This window comes from Dendrobates tinctorius, unplaced genomic scaffold (assembly GCF_039654945.1).
Source record: "Dendrobates tinctorius isolate UK_male_01 unplaced genomic scaffold, ASM3965494v1 ptg000111l, whole genome shotgun sequence".
Taxonomy (NCBI): Eukaryota; Metazoa; Chordata; class Amphibia; order Anura; family Dendrobatidae; genus Dendrobates; species Dendrobates tinctorius.
In genome coordinates, this window is record NW_027361779.1 from 11299709 (window position 1) to 11318104 (window position 18396).

At 41.0% G+C, this 18396-nt stretch overlaps 1 protein-coding gene across 1 annotated transcript in view; it reads left to right on the forward strand.

Annotated features, from left to right (window-relative positions):
- The window catches only part of FAXC (failed axon connections homolog, metaxin like GST domain containing), a 66611-nt gene extending 48536 nt beyond the window's left edge, over positions 1-18075 (forward strand). The window contains exons 3-6 of the mRNA XM_073589517.1: positions 7167-7363; positions 7549-7766; positions 10984-11100; positions 16004-18075. Coding sequence (XP_073445618.1) covers positions 7167-7363; positions 7549-7766; positions 10984-11100; positions 16004-16293 — 822 coding nt within the window. The 3' untranslated portion in view covers positions 16294-18075. The remainder of the gene's footprint in view (positions 1-7166; positions 7364-7548; positions 7767-10983; positions 11101-16003) is intronic.
- Positions 18076-18396: the final 321 nt, after the last annotated feature.

The following is an 18396-nucleotide window of genomic DNA, read 5'->3' on the forward strand; positions in this document are numbered from 1 at the left end:
TCCATACTGCATCTGTGGAGCTCAGCCACAGTGATCTTGGGGATCTATTTACCTCTCATAGCAAGGCTCTTCTCCCACGATTGCTCAGTTTGGCAGGACAGTCAGGTCTAGGAAGACTTCTGGTGGTCCCAAACTTCTTCCATTTAAGGATTATGGAGGCCACTGTGCCCTTGGGAACCTTGAGTACTGCAGAAATTCTTTTGTAACCTTGGCCAGATCTGTACCTTGCCACAATTCTATTTCTGAGCTCCTTGGCCAGTTCATTTGACCTCATGATTCTCATTTGGTCTGACATGCACTGTGAGCTGTGAGGTCTTGTATAGACAGGCGTGTGCCTTTACAAATCAAGTCCTATCAGTTTAATTGAACACAGCTGGACTCCAATGAATGAGTAGAACTATCTCAAGGAGGATCACAAGGAAATGGACAGCATGTGACTTAAAAATGAGTGTCTGAAATGTGATATTTCAGTTTTTCTTTTTTTAATAAATTTGCAAAAATTTCTACATTTCTGTTTTTTTCAGTCAAGATGGGGTGCAGAGTGTAGATTAATGAGAAAAATATGAACTTTTTTGAATTTACCAAATGGCTGCAATGAAACAAAAATTTAAAGGGGTCTGAATACTTTCCGCACCCACTGTAGTCACGTGCCTACGAGATGCTTTCCCTAATTCTCTCAATGTTCAAGGAAAGACTGAGAAATGCAGGAAGAGATGCTCGTTGTCAAGTGACCATAAGTGTGAAAATCGCATATGAGTGAATCGGCCATGTGAAGACTGCTGGAGCCAGCAAGCAGAGCTGAATCGTGACAGTGACAATATTACACGCTGTTAGGATTGGCTGCTGCAGGTATTCATTTTATAATTAAAGGGCTTGTCAAAGTTTGAGATGAAAGTCTGCAGTCACTCAATGTGACTGCAGGCTTCTGACTTATTACAGCGCACTGCATAACTTTAAGATTCTCCCTTGCTGGTAGCAAGAGTGAACCATCATGTGAGCACAAGTATGCCATTTGTATACTTCTGGCCACATTCCAACTAGATGTGTCCAGCCTCGCTCAATACATTATCGTTGAGTGAGGCCGTGCATGTCTAGTTGGTATGTGACCGCATGTATGCAAGTCACACACTTGCAGTTTCATGACCTCCCACTCTCACTGCCAGCACCAGAAAATCCTGACATCGTGCAGTGCGCACTGTAAGAATTCAGAAGTCTGCAGTCACATAGAATGACTGCAGCCTCATCACAGACTTGGACATCCCCTTTAACCCCTTCACTACCAAGCCTGTTTTCACCTTCATGGCCAGGCCAAATTTTACAATTTTGTTAAGTGTTCCAGTAATAACTATGGAACGCTTTAACGGATCCCACTGATTTTGAGACTTTTTATTGTGACATATTGTACTTCATGATAGTGGTAACATTTGTTCATTATGACTTGCATTTGTAAAAAAAACGAAATTTGGCAAAAATTTCACAATTTTCAAACTTTAAATCAGAGAGATATGTCACCCAACATAGATAATGAATAACTTTTCCCACATGTCTGCTTTACATCAGAACAATTTTTGAAACATAATTTTTTTGTTAGGAAGTTATTATGGTTGTAAGGGTCAGAAACCTATATGAGTTGACCAGTGATTCCTCATTTTTCCAGCGAAATCATTTTTTAGGGACCACATTAAATTTGGAGTGACTTTGAGATGCCTATATGACAGAAAATACCCAAAAGTTACACCATTTTAAAAACTGCACCCCTAAAGGTGGTCAAAACCACATTCAAGAAGTTTATTAACACTTCAAGTGCATCACAGGAATTAATGGAATGTGGAAGGAAAAAATGAACATTTAACTTTTTTCACATAAGTTGTACTTTAGACCCAATTTTTTTTTATTTTCACAAAGGTAACAGAAGAAAATGTACCCCAAAATTTGTTAAATTTCTCCTGAACACATGAGGATACCCCATGTGTGGGGGAAAATCAGTGTTTGGACACTCACTCGGAAGGTGAGGCACGACATTTGACTTTTTGAATGTAAAATTTGCTGGAATCATTAGCAGACGCCATGTCGCATTTGGAGAGCCCCTGATGTGCCTAAACAATGGAAACCCCCCCACAAGTGACCCCATTTTGGAATCTAGGTCCCTTAGGAAACTTATCTAGATGTGTGGTGAGCACCTTCGTGCTTCACAGAAGTTTATTACAGTGAGCCGTGAAAATAAATAAATCACATTGCTCCCCCATGAATATTTTTTATCACCAAATTTTGCATTTTCACAAGAATTACAGGAGAAATTGCACCATACAATTTGTTGTGCAATTTTTCCTGAGTACGTCAATACTCAGTACGTGCAAGAAAACTACTGTTTGGGGGCACGACAGGGCTTTGAAGGGAAGGAGCGCCATTTCACTTTTTTAATGTAAAATTTACACACTGATAAATGGGTAAAAATGGCAGAAAAATTTCTCCCACATTTTCTGCTCAATATAGAAATACCCCATAGGTATGTCTACATTGGGTCAAAGTGTTATTTGCCTCCTGGAGCTCAGATTTTCTTACAGTAGTAGGCAGACTCCATATACAGAGCCCCTAATTGCTAGAAGAGCAGAATCCCTTCTCAATTGACATATTTGAAAATTATACCCCTTTGGGAATTTATCAATTTGGCGGCACATGGTGGGATAATTTTTTACAACAATTTGTGCTTAGATTATTTTATTAACCTTTACAGTTAGAGGCCTTGCGAGGATCACTCCAGTCAACAAGGACAAACTCAGTGCCTAATTTTGTTTATTAAGACATACCTGGAAAACAGTCCGCCTCACCCCATTTTTTATCTTTCATATGACAAGTAAATGCTAAGATGATAACTACTTAGAAGTAGCAAAAGAAAGCTGTGCTGATCTGCCTTTGTGAAGAGGGAAGTATTATTGGGACAGATAAAAGCAAAGAGATGTTAATGCATACCTTGGTTGAGGATCGACAGGGAGCTAGGGACCAATGGCAGGATATGTAGTCATGGATCTCGTTTCAGAACTGTCCAACCTAGAGGGTACCAGCAGCAACCACAGCTTCCAGAGTGGAATGAACTTTTGTGTAACCCCAATTCTCCAGCAGATGGGAGAATGTGACCCCTAAATGCATTTGCAGCTTGTTTTACGAGAACTCCATGGACCTAACAACAGTTACTCTGATGTAGTGGACGGGCTGAAGAGGAAATCCAGGCTGCAGCTGATCCCTGGCTTCTTTTTCTTGTTCGATTTGTCTGAAGGCAGCGACAGTAACGCCAGCGCTGTTTGGGTGCCAGTGTCACGTGTCACACCATCACACGATAGTCCCAGGGAGCGCAAGTGCCTATGTGGCGCCCCTGAGGGTTCAGTCGCCACAGAGGTACTGCACCTCCTCCTGAGGTGTGGTACCCCACCATTCAGGTAAGGTGGAGACACCTGACCACACTCCAACACCTGCATCCCACACAACACAGTAGTGTAGCAAAGCAGCCTTTGGTGGCTCCCTGCTTGGAACACGAAGCGTGCTGGGAGGCAGGTGGAGTTTAATTGGCACCAAAAGAGCAGGAAGAGTTTAGGATTTAGTCAGTCTGACAGAGTCAGTGGAAGAGTGAAGATCCCCTGAGTGGGATGGATGAAGGAAGTGCTGCAGCCGACCTCAGTGACCTGGGTCCGCTGGCATAGAAGAGGAACATTGATGGAAAGCCTGACTCTCTCCATAAGAAGGAAGGATTAGTACAGAACGTAAGGAGAGGAGGACTAAGGATTAGGGTTAGAGCAGAACCCTTCCCAAGTTCACAGCGCATGGCCGGGGTCCGGTCCCCGAGGTTGTATGGATACTAATGGTCCTGCGACAGACACCGGAGGAGTAGAAGTTGTCACCACTTTATTCCCACAAAAGACTTGGGGGCACAACAGCAACGTGAGTGAGCCAGGACTAGGTAGTAAGGAGTCCCCGAAGCAGGCTACAGCTGTCTGCCGTACAAGTAGAGTTCTAGAAACATCTGAAAGGAGGAACTCCAGTGTAACTCAGTACTGTGAGTACTTCATTATAGGCGCAAGAAGGGAGACGTTCAGAAAAGGCACATATGTTGGCGGAGTGTTGGAACAGAGTTCTTCATCTTGCCTGAAGGTTGACTGAGCTCCTGGCCAGGAGGACATGGCACGGATGCGGGCACCTGTATGCACAACAGACTGTGAGTAAAGCTTTGGAACTGCATGCCCTGGTGTCCTCCGCTTATTCGTGTGCCAACCCACTCAGCACTGCTACACCTTTGTGCCTAATACTGCACCATCCACATCTCCCCTCACCGTCACTTCATCTACACTGCCCTGGGACTACAGCCCTGCCTGTGGAGGGCTACACCATCATTGCTGCACCACACCATCTGTCCCAGAGGATCTGTCTGCAGCATCGGCTTAACATCTTCATTGCCGAACAGCACAGGTGGCGTCACGAATCATTCACTAATAAACTTTAATCATCATCCGCACACTCAACATTCCCCTTTTACAATGGACGCCCAGGGCCACGGACCGGGTCACCGCTGCCGTGACATCTCCCATTGAAACCAATGGGCCCAGCTCCGAGTACCCCTCGGCCCTGCCACGGCACGGGGAGATCCACCAACACCACTGGATTGGCCCCGGTACGGAAGGTGAGAATAAGCTTTATTATTTTATTGGGGCCAAACATTTTGGCCAAGATCCTAGTATTGGACAATCCCTTTTAACTGACTTACACGTAGTGGGAAGGTATTTGTGTTGTTAGTCACATGATGGAGATTGGTCTTACAATACAATGTGACTGGTAACGGACAACAGTCATTACATCTAAGATTACACTGTTTTCTGTTAAGATAAGTGCTTTTACCTTAGAATGCAGAAACCCAAAAAAAATAGGACTTGGCCCCATGGAGACGTCCGAAGCAGCCAGATTGGGACCCTCCGGTCACTTGACCCCAAGGAGACATTCGTAGAAGGCAGGTTGTGACCATCCAGTCTCCTGGCCCCATGGAGGTCAGAGAAGCCAAGTATGATCAATCAGGTCACCTGACCATGTACCTCAATGGACTATCAGCTTGTCATTACCTCTCTTCTTCTCTGTGGATGCCCACCAAAAGCGGGGTGCCACTTTTGGGGGTAGTCGGCCCTGAAGCCCCGAAGTCACAGATGCTCTAATCCCGGCGAGCCAGCGGATGACTGAGACTCTGTCATTTGCACCATTTTATGTACTTGTTGAGATTGTTCTAAATATTATTGTCTGTTGGTGGTTCAATAAAGTATTGCCACACTGATTTACTCTCACCCTGTGTTGTCTGAGTAGTATTCTGCCCACGGGAAATGAGCGCAGGCTTTCAGTGGGCTGAGCCCTGGTCCATGCTGTGAAAGATAGCCTGGCCAGTGGACGAGAGCACCCACTGACCCTCGTGTTACCAAACATGGGTTGAAAAAATATATACAGTAGGTACATCAAAGATCAACCTTTTTCCACAGGTATATATTCTCTATTCTCTATCACCATTTGTTGTTAGTAAAGTTTCTAGTCTTTTTTTTAAATGGGAAGATAATAGTGAAAACAGCTTTTTTTAAACAATGCTTTTTCTCGATTATCTTGCAGTGTAAATTCCCCTTTTAAAGCTCCATTAACCCATACATGATGTATCTAAGGCTGTCCATACACATTAGATGGCTTTCGGACAAACGATGATGTTTGGCCGACAGTCATCTCAGTCGACACTACCATACATGTTCCGCATGGGAAAGCTGCCATCTGACACGTCGGCTGGTGGCTTATCTCCAGGAAAACAATGCGATCGGCAGTCTATACTTGGACATGCATGATCGACATGTCTCCTGACCATCTGTTGGCAGTTTAACCCTGTCCATACAAATTATACCGCCAATATCGATGGGTTCAGCTGACAGTCTACTGTCTATGGGGGCCTTTTACGAGATCTTTGGAGAAACCTCTGGACAATTCAACCTATTACCCCATTGTTTGTGAATGTTGCTAATGCATATCTTTTATGTACACTTTTTTTATTCTAAACAAATTGTCAAATTCAACCCATGAATCCCTTCTGTATAACAAAGAGGGGGTTACCTAACAATCAGTGCTTGGCTATGGTTTCCTGACATGATACACATTTTTTGCTACACCTATATGCTATGATGGAGTACCCTCAAAGTCACTATATACAGTAGCCCAGCACCCATACTTTGGATTCCAGTATGACACGAAAACCACAGATTCTATTGATTCAATTCTTCACCTCCTTCAATAAAAATCTCAGTCAGAAACATGACAATATGCTTCAATTCGGCTCGATCTTGACTACAATGAGGACACGTCATCTCCTCTCACCTTCATTTTAGGCATTAGCTGTGGAGTCCTGTATATCCCGTGGATTAAAAAAATTGTGATCTCCTCTGCACCACATTGGTATAGACCAATCCTAGAGCCTCCAGTATCTCACCCCAGTCTTTTGGGAAAATAGGGTCGCTCTTCTATACTTTACTAAAAATGAATATAAAAAGAGAATGGAGCATTACTTGGGTTTATGACAGATGTAATCCAAAAAAGTTTCCCTGACTCTTTCACTTGTGATCAGTAGCTCTCTCTCCCAACTTTATCAGCATGCAGGACTGATATATGGTTCCATTGTGAATGGTGCTATTAAGACATTAAGACATGATCATGCTCCAACACAGTCTGTAATGATAAATTCAGGCAAATGGCAGAATTACAAAAGCCTAATTGATGATGTGCTATCAAGAGATTTGTGTTTTTCACTTACAAATGCCTCTCACATGCCTGATCTTATGTTGTAAGTTTACATTGGCACATGTTTTTAGGACCAGGACTTAACTTATGAAAAGTTCAATTTTGGCTATATATTTCCAACTTAGAAATATATGTCATGAATGTCTTAAAATGTGTGAATTCTACCTCATAAGGAAGGTCTAGGAACCCCCCCGTTCTTCACATTGGTACAGATCCCATATTTCCAGATTGCGTATCTCCAGACCACTTTGTGAGGTGGGACAGATGTCTTTCACACATTGATATGCCATACATTTTCATATTGGGAATACCTTTATAATGTTATGAGTCTCTTGTTGAATAAATTAATGCATTTGTTTCCCTTTTAGAACTACTTTGATGGGAAGCTGTCACCTCAGGGGAAAATGCCATGGATAGAATACAACCATACAAGAGTTTCTGGGACTGAGTTTATTATTGACTTTTTAGAGGAAAAACTTGGAGTCAATTTGAACAAAAACCTCAATCCACATGAAAGAGCCGTTTCCAGAGCAGTGACAAAAATGGTTGAAGATCATTTCTATTGGTGAGTCTTTGAGATGCTGTCAGATGAGCATGACTATAAGAGCGGCAAAGGTGCAGTTGCAGTAAGGCATTGGCTCCTGATGGAGCCCAAGATCCGCTCGGCCACATAAGTCACCAGGTTTATAAATGGCACATAGGATGTGGGGGTCTTTTACAGTTTTGCATCAGTTTTTTCTTTTGTTGCAGGACATTAGCCTATTGCCAGTGGGTGGATAATCTACACGAGACTGAGAAAATGATCACCATTCCTGGACCACTTAGTGACTTGTTGAAGTGGATTTTGTGCCACCTGACTAAGGGCATTGTGAAACGTGAAATGTACGGACAGGGTATTGGACGCTTCTCAGAAGAAGAGATTTATAGGTTAATGGAGAAAGATATGAGATCGCTAGCTGGACTTCTGGGTAATATTCTCATAATCTTACATCTTTTTTCCTCCCATCTTGTCTATGTAAGGATTTCAGAATGTACAGTCATTAGTAATTGTATGAAAAGTCCTATAATCAGTTGTTTTTAGGGGCACAATGTACGATAACCGACTGCTATTGATTGCCTGTTCATTTTGATTTCCCTTGTCTCCTTATCTTTTGGGATCAGAGATAAATGGATTTTTTACTAAATCTGTCAGTGGGATTTCTCCCCACAAACTATTTATGTGAAGCTCTTTCACAGACAAATGATGAATTCATCCTCTAAATACATGGCACCTACCTGAACTTATTCAAAAGATTCCTTGTGATATGGACAGGGTAGTTAGAAATGGGATTCTTTCAGCTACAGGAAACCTAGCCTTATTAGATAGACAGCATATGAAAGAGTAGGATGAATCACACTATGACACCTCAGATCACTGCTGTCTATGTTGAATTGCACCTGGTCATTCATTTACTGCTCAGCACTGTGTAATATCACATTTCATTTCATCTTCCATTGAGATGAGCAGTGTTTAAGTGAACATTTAATCCACATATTTGGGCGATTGTGACAATGGTTTTCCCATAGTTTGCAGTTCAGGATATCTTGGCTCTCTGCCCAGGAACGAGTAGGCCTGAAAGACTATCATTAAATATTAAATGCCCTATTAACGTGTGTAGTAGAAGCAACTTTCAGCCATTAGTACTATTTTTTTTGCCATCAGATTTGGTCTATCATTTTACATAATTCTACAGGTTGGGCCATTTATATGGATACACCTAAATAAAATGCGGATGGTTGGTGATATCAACTTCCAGTTTATGGCACATTAGTATATGGGAGGGGGAAAACTTTTCAAGATGGGTGGTGACCATGGCGGCCATTTTGAAGTCGACCATTTTGGATCCAACTTTATAAATGGCCCACCCAGGTCTATCCATATTAATGGGCCATCCTGTATAATCATATCTCTCTATATCTACAAAAGTAGAAACCTTAAAGGGAACCTGTCTCGCAATTCATGCTGCCCACACCACCGGCAGCATGAGTCAGAGCCTGGCTGTGTGCGTACACTAGGAATGTTTTACTCTTCAAAGCATTTTTTTTCTGAAATGCCGACACGTTTAAGATTCTGCCAGGGACCATATGTAGAGAATAGACTAATGTGGTGCTGCTCTGGGTGATTGACAGGTCTCTCGTTGTGGGAGAGACTTGTGTGATTCACCTAGAGTGGTGCTTGGAGTGGTGTCAAACTAGACTTGACTCCATGTATGGTCCCCGGCCATATTTTCTAACAATATAAAACAAAAATAACTGGCTTCACTAGTGCATTGTAAAATGTTTAGTAATAGTTTGAAAAATTAGTAAACAAAAATACTAGTTAATTATTCATCGTTAATTATAATACATTACATGTATATTTTAGGTTAATTGGGCTGAAATTATGACATTGATTGGTGGGGGTTTAAAGAGAACGTGACAACTGATAAAACTGCCCTATCCACAAGAAGTTTGTATTTTCTATACTCACTCATATAGCGCCATTAATTCCACAGCGCTTTACAGGCATTTTCATCACTGTCCCCATTGGGGCTGACAATCTACATTCCTTAAGTTGTGAAACCAGAGGAAACCCACACAAACACGGGGAGAACACACAAACTCCTTGAAGATGTTGTCCTTGGTGGGATTTGAACTTAAGACGCAAGCGCTGCAAAGCAACCACTGAGCCACCCGTGCTGCCTCTATCAGACCCTAGCTGCATGATTACACGCATGTTGGTTTAAAGGGGTTATCAACCTTTGTGCACATTTATTTTTTACTTCCATGCATAGAATAGGGGCTTAAAAATAATTTTTGCAATTGGGTTTTATGAAATATCTTGTACCGTTTACATCCTATATCCTCTGTATTGCATTGTGTATCTCTGGCTGCAGAATGAGATAACAAGATTGGCCATATTATACTTACTTTAGCAGATGTGTTGGGGACATAATTTTGTGGCACTTACTACTATACAGGTATGACAGGTTCTCCTCCTGCTCTTGTTAGTGCATCTCTTCTCACAGACTTCATAGCTCTCCAGTCCGTAAAATGGCTGCTGGTGGAGGAGCAGTGACCAGACTTGTCTATCAATCTTGTCCAATTGAAAGCCTCACAAAAGAAAATAGCTTTTACATTGGAGGAGACTGACGGACAAGTCTGGTTACTGCTCTTCCACCAGCATCCTAATACATTCTATATACTGGCTTTGCTGTGAATAACCCTTTCCTGTATTGATCTCTGAATGACATGTTTAACACAGGAGAGAATTAAATGGTTAAAATGAATCTGAAAGCTGACTTATGCTGCCCGGACTATGTATGGATAAAAGTCTGTGTCATTTTAGCCAGTTATGTCTTACTCTGAAATGCAGCTTGTTTAATGGAAAACGTACTGTACAGCTCAGTTGTCCTATCTGGTGCAGAGGTGTGCACCCAGCTGTCCAATCTGACACTGGGAGGTGCTGAGCTTCCTTCAGGTGTCCCCTGTTGCAAGTGATTACCCAGCTACTTAGATGAGCTGTGAGTTCCAGATCTCTTGTCAACTGTAGCATTTGCCTGGTAGTTCATGTTTGCCTTCTATTCTTGTGCTCTCTTTGTTGATCTATTGCTTCCTAACCTCGGACTTTTCCTCTGATCATCCTTTTGCCTAGCCCTTTTGCTCTGATTCACTGTTTCCCTGGTATTCTGACCTCGGACCATGACCTGACTACACCTTTGTCTTTCCCCCTTTAGTTTGCAACGTGCTATCTTGGCATCTGACCCCGGAACACTTGACTGCCCTGCCTCATGGCGTGTCTAAGAGTAATGACTAGCGTCACACATATATTTAAGAGCCGACCATGGACCATGCTGCTCAGGTGGCTATTCCTAGGTGTCTTCATCCTGCCATGCTCCCCTTGAGTAACTGGTCTCCTTATGTGTGTGTATTGCAAGACATTTGTTACTTAAGGAGAGTGGCGAGGGGACCAGCCTCTTGGACTAGTCATCTGAGACTTGTGGTCCTCAGGAGGCTTTTCAGTGTTTTCTGCGATAAATCAGGAACATACCTTACCGAAATGATGGAGACTCTGATTCATGCTGCTCGTGGTTCAAGGCAGCATGAAATCAGCTATAAGGTTCCCATTAAAGACAAATTCTTAAAGAAATACTTAATTTTCTCTAGGTGATAAAAAGTACCTCATGGGACCAAAATTTTCAAGCTTAGATGCTACTGTTTTTGGACATTTGGCTCAGGCAATGTGGACGTTACCAGGAACAAGACCAGAAAGACTAATAAAAGGTAAATACAAGTGCGGAGAAAAATATGTCAACTGTAATGTTACATTCTGTGAATATGGACAAATGTTACCATGTGTAACCATTATCTCCCAAATATATAGACTATTTATTATCAATGATTAAAAAGGGATATCAAAAGACAAACGTATGCACACACATACTGTATGTATATATATACCTACTTGTAGAGGTTATTAACAGGAAACATGAATAATAGCATATATCTTAGAAGCATGTGTACATATGTGTGTTGGAAGAGATATAGCGAAAGAACCTTTAGTAAAAATGAAATGAGGAACACAGAGAACAAACCGATATGTCGTCAAATTAATATTACAAAATTACATTTCATTTAGACAATAAATATTGTCAGCAAAGGACATGTAAAGGAATTGCAAAGGCCACATATTCTGAAAATATTATCTAAAAAATTCTAGATAGTGCAAGAAAAAACAAATAGAATTGCAAATGCAAATAAGCAAAATGGTATATTGATTTCCATCTAGGGTAGATAATTGCAAAATTAACAATAAAGTCTCATATAGTAATTCCAAATGGATGTCAAAACATGTAAGTGGAGAGCAAAATACTAGCTCATGTCTCAGGAATATACTGTAATTGCCAATAAATGACAAGATCTCATATACCGATTATAAAATGCACTGGATTATAAGTCGCACCCTAAATTTTGAGGACAAAAATAGGGAAAATTTTTTTTTTTAATAAAATGGTGGTACTTCTTATAATCCATGCATCTTATTGCTTATCGGGGATGGTGGCTGCGGTAAAGCAGTGTCCCAGGGTCGCTACTGGAGGAGGCAAGAGTGGAGCGTCGCTGCAGGCTAGGATGAAGGGGTGTTCCCATATGCGTCGCTGCAGGTGTTCGGTTGTGCGGGGGCTCTGCTGACATTTCATGAAAGCCCAGGACTTACATGGTTTACTGTGCAATGGACTCCGGGAAAATGACAATCCCTCTGCCTTTGGATCGTCATGCAGCGGTGTCCCGATCGTTGCCATTGTGAACTGATGACCTAGGAAACTTGCTGATCTTGCCCAGTGCATGATGAGCAAGTTTTTCTGTCAGTGCAGAGTTGATAGTTTCTACAGCATGGGGATGCTTCTGCATGAGGATAGAAAGCGATCAAAAAATGCCCGAAAATGATAATCAAAAAAGTCAACTCGTCCTGCAAAGAAAAAAACATCTCACATTAATCTGTGGGCCAAAATATGTAAAAATGATAGCTCTCAAAATGTGGTGATGCAAAAACTATTTTTTTACAATAAAAAGCGTTATTTAGTGTGTGACCGCTGCCAAACATAAAAACTTGATATAAATCTGGTATCGCTGTAATCGCACTGACCCGAAGAATAAAGTCGCCTAATCACTTATACCGCACGAGGAATGGTGTAAAAAGTAAATAAAACCAATCCTTCACATGCTGTTTATTTTTTGCATTCTGCCTTTAAGGCTCGGCGCACATTTATCCTGCGCTCTGCGCTGAGCGCTTGCACCGCGGTTTCCGTTTAAATCTCTGAAATACATGATTCAGATGGAACCCTCGGCGGAAAATTCCCTATAATGAGGCAGATAGAGGCACTGTGGACGTCATCTGACCTGTGATCCAGTGGTGTCCGTCTTTTTCGCACTGCATAAAGTGCTGTCAGCCACAGTTTTGTGCACTTCTGAAAAGAAGGACACCGCTGAACAGAGGCCAAACAGAGTCCAGAGTAACTCTGCTGCCTCATTATACTGAATAGATCCCTCAGGGGTTTCATCTGAATCATGTCATTCTGAGATTTAGATGGAAAACCCAAATTATGTGTTCAGTGTAGAGCAGCAGATAAATGTGATCCCAAATGTTATGTAAAATGTTCCCAATAAAAGTTTCAACTCAATCCACAAAAAAAGCAAGCCCTAAATCAGGTTCGTCATCTGTTAACCGAAATATAGGGGGTTTCCACGTTACTGGTAGCACAAAGGCTCTGATAAAAGTGAAATGGCTCCTCACCCTCCAAAAGAAATTGAGCAAATTTTCCGCTCCCAAATCCAAATGCCCCTCTCCAATCTGAACCCCACAGTGTACCTAAACCACATATTACTTCCATGTTTGGCATTTCTGAAGCCATGAGAGCCCACCTAACTTACGGGTGCGTGTCTCCAGAAGCACAGGCTGGACATAACGTACTGGTAACTGCAACGTACTGGTTACTACAGCGTACTGGTCACTACAACGGCAGTTTAAAATTTCCACTCGACAACATTCATTTCTGCTTGTTTCTGGAAAATGCCCATGGAATCAAAATTGTCACTATCCCTGTAGATAAATTTCCATCTGAAGTAAATTTTTTGAAAAAAGTTAAATGTTAATTTTTTTCCCCACATAATAAAAATTCCTGTGAAGCACATGAAAGGGTTAATAAACTTTTTGAATGTGGTTTTGAGTACCTTGAGCGGTGCCGCAGCTTTTAGAATGGTGTCACTTTTGGGTATTTTCTATCATATAGACCCCTCAAAGTGACTTCAAATGTGAGGTGGTCCCTAAAAATAAAAAGGTTTTGTAAACTGAGAAATCACTGGTCAACTTTTCAGCTTTTAACCCTTATAACTTCCAAACAAAAAAAAAATTGGTTCCAAAATTGTGCTGATGTAAAGTAGACACATGGGAAATGTTATTTATTAAGTATTTTGTGTGACATATTTCTCTTTGATTTAAGGGCATGAAAATTCAAAGTTGGAAAATTGCGAAATTTTCCACATTTTTGTCAAATTTCCATTTTTTTTCACAAATAAATGCAAGTTATATCAAAGAAATTTTACTGCTAACATGAAGTACAATATGTCACGAGAAAACAATGTCAGAATCACCGGGATCCATGGAAGCATTTCAGAGTTATTACCTCATAAAGGGACAGTGGTCAGAATTGTAAAAATTGGCCCGGTCATTAACATGCAAACCACCCCTGGGGTAAAGGGGTTAAAAATAATTTTGGCCAGAATAAAAGCAGCTGGTTATATGTGTGATCTTGTGTTTGATGGGAACTGTTAATATCGGCATGTAGTGCACACCCTTGCCAGCCGGTCAGTCAAGTGAGACAGCTGCATAGGAATATTTGCAGCTGGGGTTTAAACTGAAAAGAAAAAAGTTTCTGTTTAGAAAAAGTTTCTTTGAAGCAGCACCATAATACTGGCAGGTGCAAGTCTCAGGGTCTCATGCATGTCCTCAATAAATATAGCTCTTCTTAACCATTTGCAATTTCAAAATGCTTGTGATGAACATTTGTCCTTATTTAAAAAAACAAAACAAAACTCACCAGTATATACAGTATAGTATATAGCTGCATCCTGCTAGCTGTCATAAGGTTTCTTGTCCTGAGGAAGGCGTAAGTTACTTAGAAACACACAGACTGAATAAAAACCGTTTTAATATCCCAATGTGAATTTGGATTTTCTTTTATGAACCAGCAGTGCAGATTTTACACTTTTTTTCCTTTATTTCATTGAATAAAGGCATATTTACTTTTTTTTTTTTCCCAGTATATAATGTATCGAACAAGGGGTTAACGCTGGTAAACTGCTTCTCATTGTGTTTTTTTCTTTTATGATGGTGTACTGCCATCTAGTGTCCAATTCTGAAAATACAACACTATTTGTGAAATGAGTATCTGCATAGTAAGGTACATTACAATACTCAGCAAAACATATATATTCATTTCATGGAAAAATAGTGAATGTATATTTTTTGTGTTCTGTCTGCTATCAATTAGAGTAATAAAATGCTCCTTCTCCTGGGCTCCTCTCTCCAGATAAATACTATATGCCTGTAGAAAATAAATCATGATCTGGGGTCATTGATTGGTCGGGGATGTGGGAGACAGATATTATTCTTCATCATAGACTATAACCTATACTTTTATGAAGCACGGCTTTTTTTAGTAAATTGAAAATAAAGCCATGCCAAGAAATTGAGTACAATGGTGACACCGTTATAGGGTGAAGTAACTAGTGTCTCCTTGTAGAAATCAATGCAATTATATAATGTGCAGTTTGTGACAGAGCAGCCAGAAAAGTATACAGTACAGATTGTCTGAGACTTATATATTGATGATCTAAGATCAGACATCAACTTATGTCTCTGACTGCAGGTGGATGTAGCAGTATGCAGAGCCAAAGCAGCAGAGCTCCGTACACTGCGTAGTGTCTATTTCCAGGTACTGCAGCTCAGTTCCTATTGAAGTGAATGAGATCTGAGCTGCAGTACCTGAGAACAACCACTAAACAATGTACGGCACTGTGCTGTTCACGGTCTGTACAATGCATACATCTGATCACAGCTGCAAGAAGCTGACTGGTGGGGTGCCGGGGCAGCAACTTTATCTGTATATAGTTTGTTACTCTGAAAGGCCAATTTTAGAGGAGGAGATATAATTGGTAATTACGACTGTATTCAGTATTCAGAGACAACAAAATTACGGCTTCTTGGCGATGCCGAAACAAGAACCATTGTCTGTAATGAGACTCCATTATTAATTGGTTATGCTAGTCTGGACGCGGCACTAGCTTCAAAATTAAGGATAGATGCCAGCCCATTGGTAGCAGCCTAAAAAAACAGGTCATATAAAAATAAGGCAGGCAGCAAACAAAAATGGGAATCTATCAAAAGTCCAGTGAAATTTTTAATAATCCATATGTGGAACAGGTAAAGTTTCTGCTCTACAGAGCCTCTCCTCTTTCAGCTTGAGAAGTGCTCCATAGAGCCAAAACATTACCTGTTCCACTTGTGGATTATTAAAACTTTCACTGGACTGTTACCTTCCTTCCTTCCCTCCCCTCCATATTATATACATCACAATTTTTCTGTTAAGGCGCTTCTTACATACTCTTATGGTATTATTCTCTCCTCTAGGGGAACTCATCAACCTGGCCATGTACTGTGAAAGAATAAGAAGGAAATTCTGGCCAGAGTGGCACGATGACAACGACAACTCACTATATGAAACCGAAGACAGCGGTGAAGACAGCAAGACACATACTCCCCTGCAAGACTTCAGCTTTTACTCAAGGACAGGGACCTTTGATGATGAGGGGACAGAAAACAGCATTTCTCAGACACCAGATACTGATTTTACAGGACATTCGCTCTTTGACTCGGATTTGGAGATGGATGACTTTACAGATCCTGAGCAATGCAAGTGAAGCACACAGCCTTTTCTGGGGGGTTACCTGGGAGACCCTTGTCCTAACATTAGAGTATCCGTACAGGTTTTGCACACATCATTGGTTTATAAAAGCCTTATATCTGTCAGACAATGCGACTAGAACATACAATTCGCTCGAGATGTTTAACATTAATATTATATGAATATGTGTGTTACTTGTCACAAGATGAAAATGATTCTCAATCTTTGCCTTTAAAACTTGATCATAACTATTCCAAATGTCTTGCTGCCATCGGTGCAGGCATTCAAGTGGATAATCGAGTAAGTGAACTGTTGTGTAGCCAAAAACGTTAATGCGATAGCGTCTAATGAATGTGCGTGCTGTCAGTATGGTGGACCATAGTCTATTGTAGCTTGCACTTTTGTTGCTATTGCCAGAAAGATGAGTTATATGAGTTGCAACAGATACCTTGAATCCAAATGCTGGTTTTATGCACATGTATATCAATGTCATTGTTAGAGGGGCTATCCAGTCATGTGATATTGTTTACCTAAGGATAGGTCAGATTGGTGAGGGTCCGACACCCAGCACCTTCACTGACCAACTGGTAATGACAACCAGATGTAAACTTTGAATGGAACTGAGCTGAACATGTGTAGCTGCTGCTGCAGAGCACTGCAGATCAGCTCTTATTAGAGAGAATAGGTCATCAATATCAGATAGAAACTGTACCTGGCAGCTGCTGCTACAGATTGAATGGAGCTTCGCATCACAGCTCCGTTGATGGATTGGTGGGAATGCCGGGTGTTAGACTACCACAGATCTAATATTGGTGACCTATAGGATAGGATAAGTCATCAGTATCATATGACTGGACAACCCCATTAATTACTAATAATTATTTTTTTAGAAAAACATTACAGAAGACACCTTCTCCCAGTAGTATGATATAAGCCTAGTTGATTCAATACAGATCTTTGTGGGTTCGGGCACCACCTAATGATTGGCATACCTACATTCTGTTCGAGCACCGCCATCCCTTTAAATAGTGCTCTTAGGTGTGGGAACAGAAGGATAGGTGTTGTGCAGAACGTATCTAATTCCCTGACGCTTTAGAACTGCCTCTTCCTAGAGAAATACACTATTCCTCTAGAATTTCTTTGATACGCATAACACATTTGTGTGTTGATGCTGTAATATCATTGTGCGGATGTGCTCCCTGAAACACGCTTTACTGTGCGAATGCATGAACCATGCAGGACCCCAAAAGTTGAAGACCTACACATCACTGCATCAAAAACCAGCAAGGACTGCAGACTACGTGGTTATTTCACAGAGACCTTTCTGATCTGGCTTGTTGGTAGTGGTCATCTTTGAGGAAGTCTGCCATTGTTTGCTAAGAAAAACCTTTCCTCCGTTCCGCCATAACATCAATTTCTTTGCCACCTCAAAATATATTTTGTTCTGCTTACCACTTTCCAATTGAGTCACATCTGTGTAAACCGAGGCACCATATGGGGAAAGAATAGATTTTGTGATGCTCTTGGGGCTTGCCATTGTATAACTGCAGGTCATTGTTGCTTAGAAGGACACACATTATGGAGGTTTAGAATAGTCTACCACGTAGATGGTGTGTGGTCACATATGCGCATTATCTACTGAGAAGAGAACCTTATAGACTTTATATACAACTCTTTATGCAATGGGAATAAGATTGATGAGATTTTTTTAATTTACAAATATTTATTATGCCTGTATCACTTTGTTGGTTTAAAGAAATCGATAGTCCTATATGAATAAAAGATTTATTATTGTTAATATTTACTCATTATTTTACTTAATTTTGGAATGGCGGACCAGCTGAAGTCCTTCTGGTCATCCAGAGGGCCCATCCTTCTCTGTGTGCAGAACATTACATAGTTACATAGGTTAAAAAAAGACCTGGGTCCATCAAGTTCAAACTTTCTCCATCAATTATACATTTTTTGTCACTACATTTTCTATAACCCACAATTATGTTGTCCTGAGGAAAGCATCCAGCCCTTTTTTAAAAGCTGTTAGTGTTGGCCATTACTACCTTATGTGGTCGGCATTCCACATTCTGACTGCTCTAACTGTAAAGAACACTTTCTTATTTAG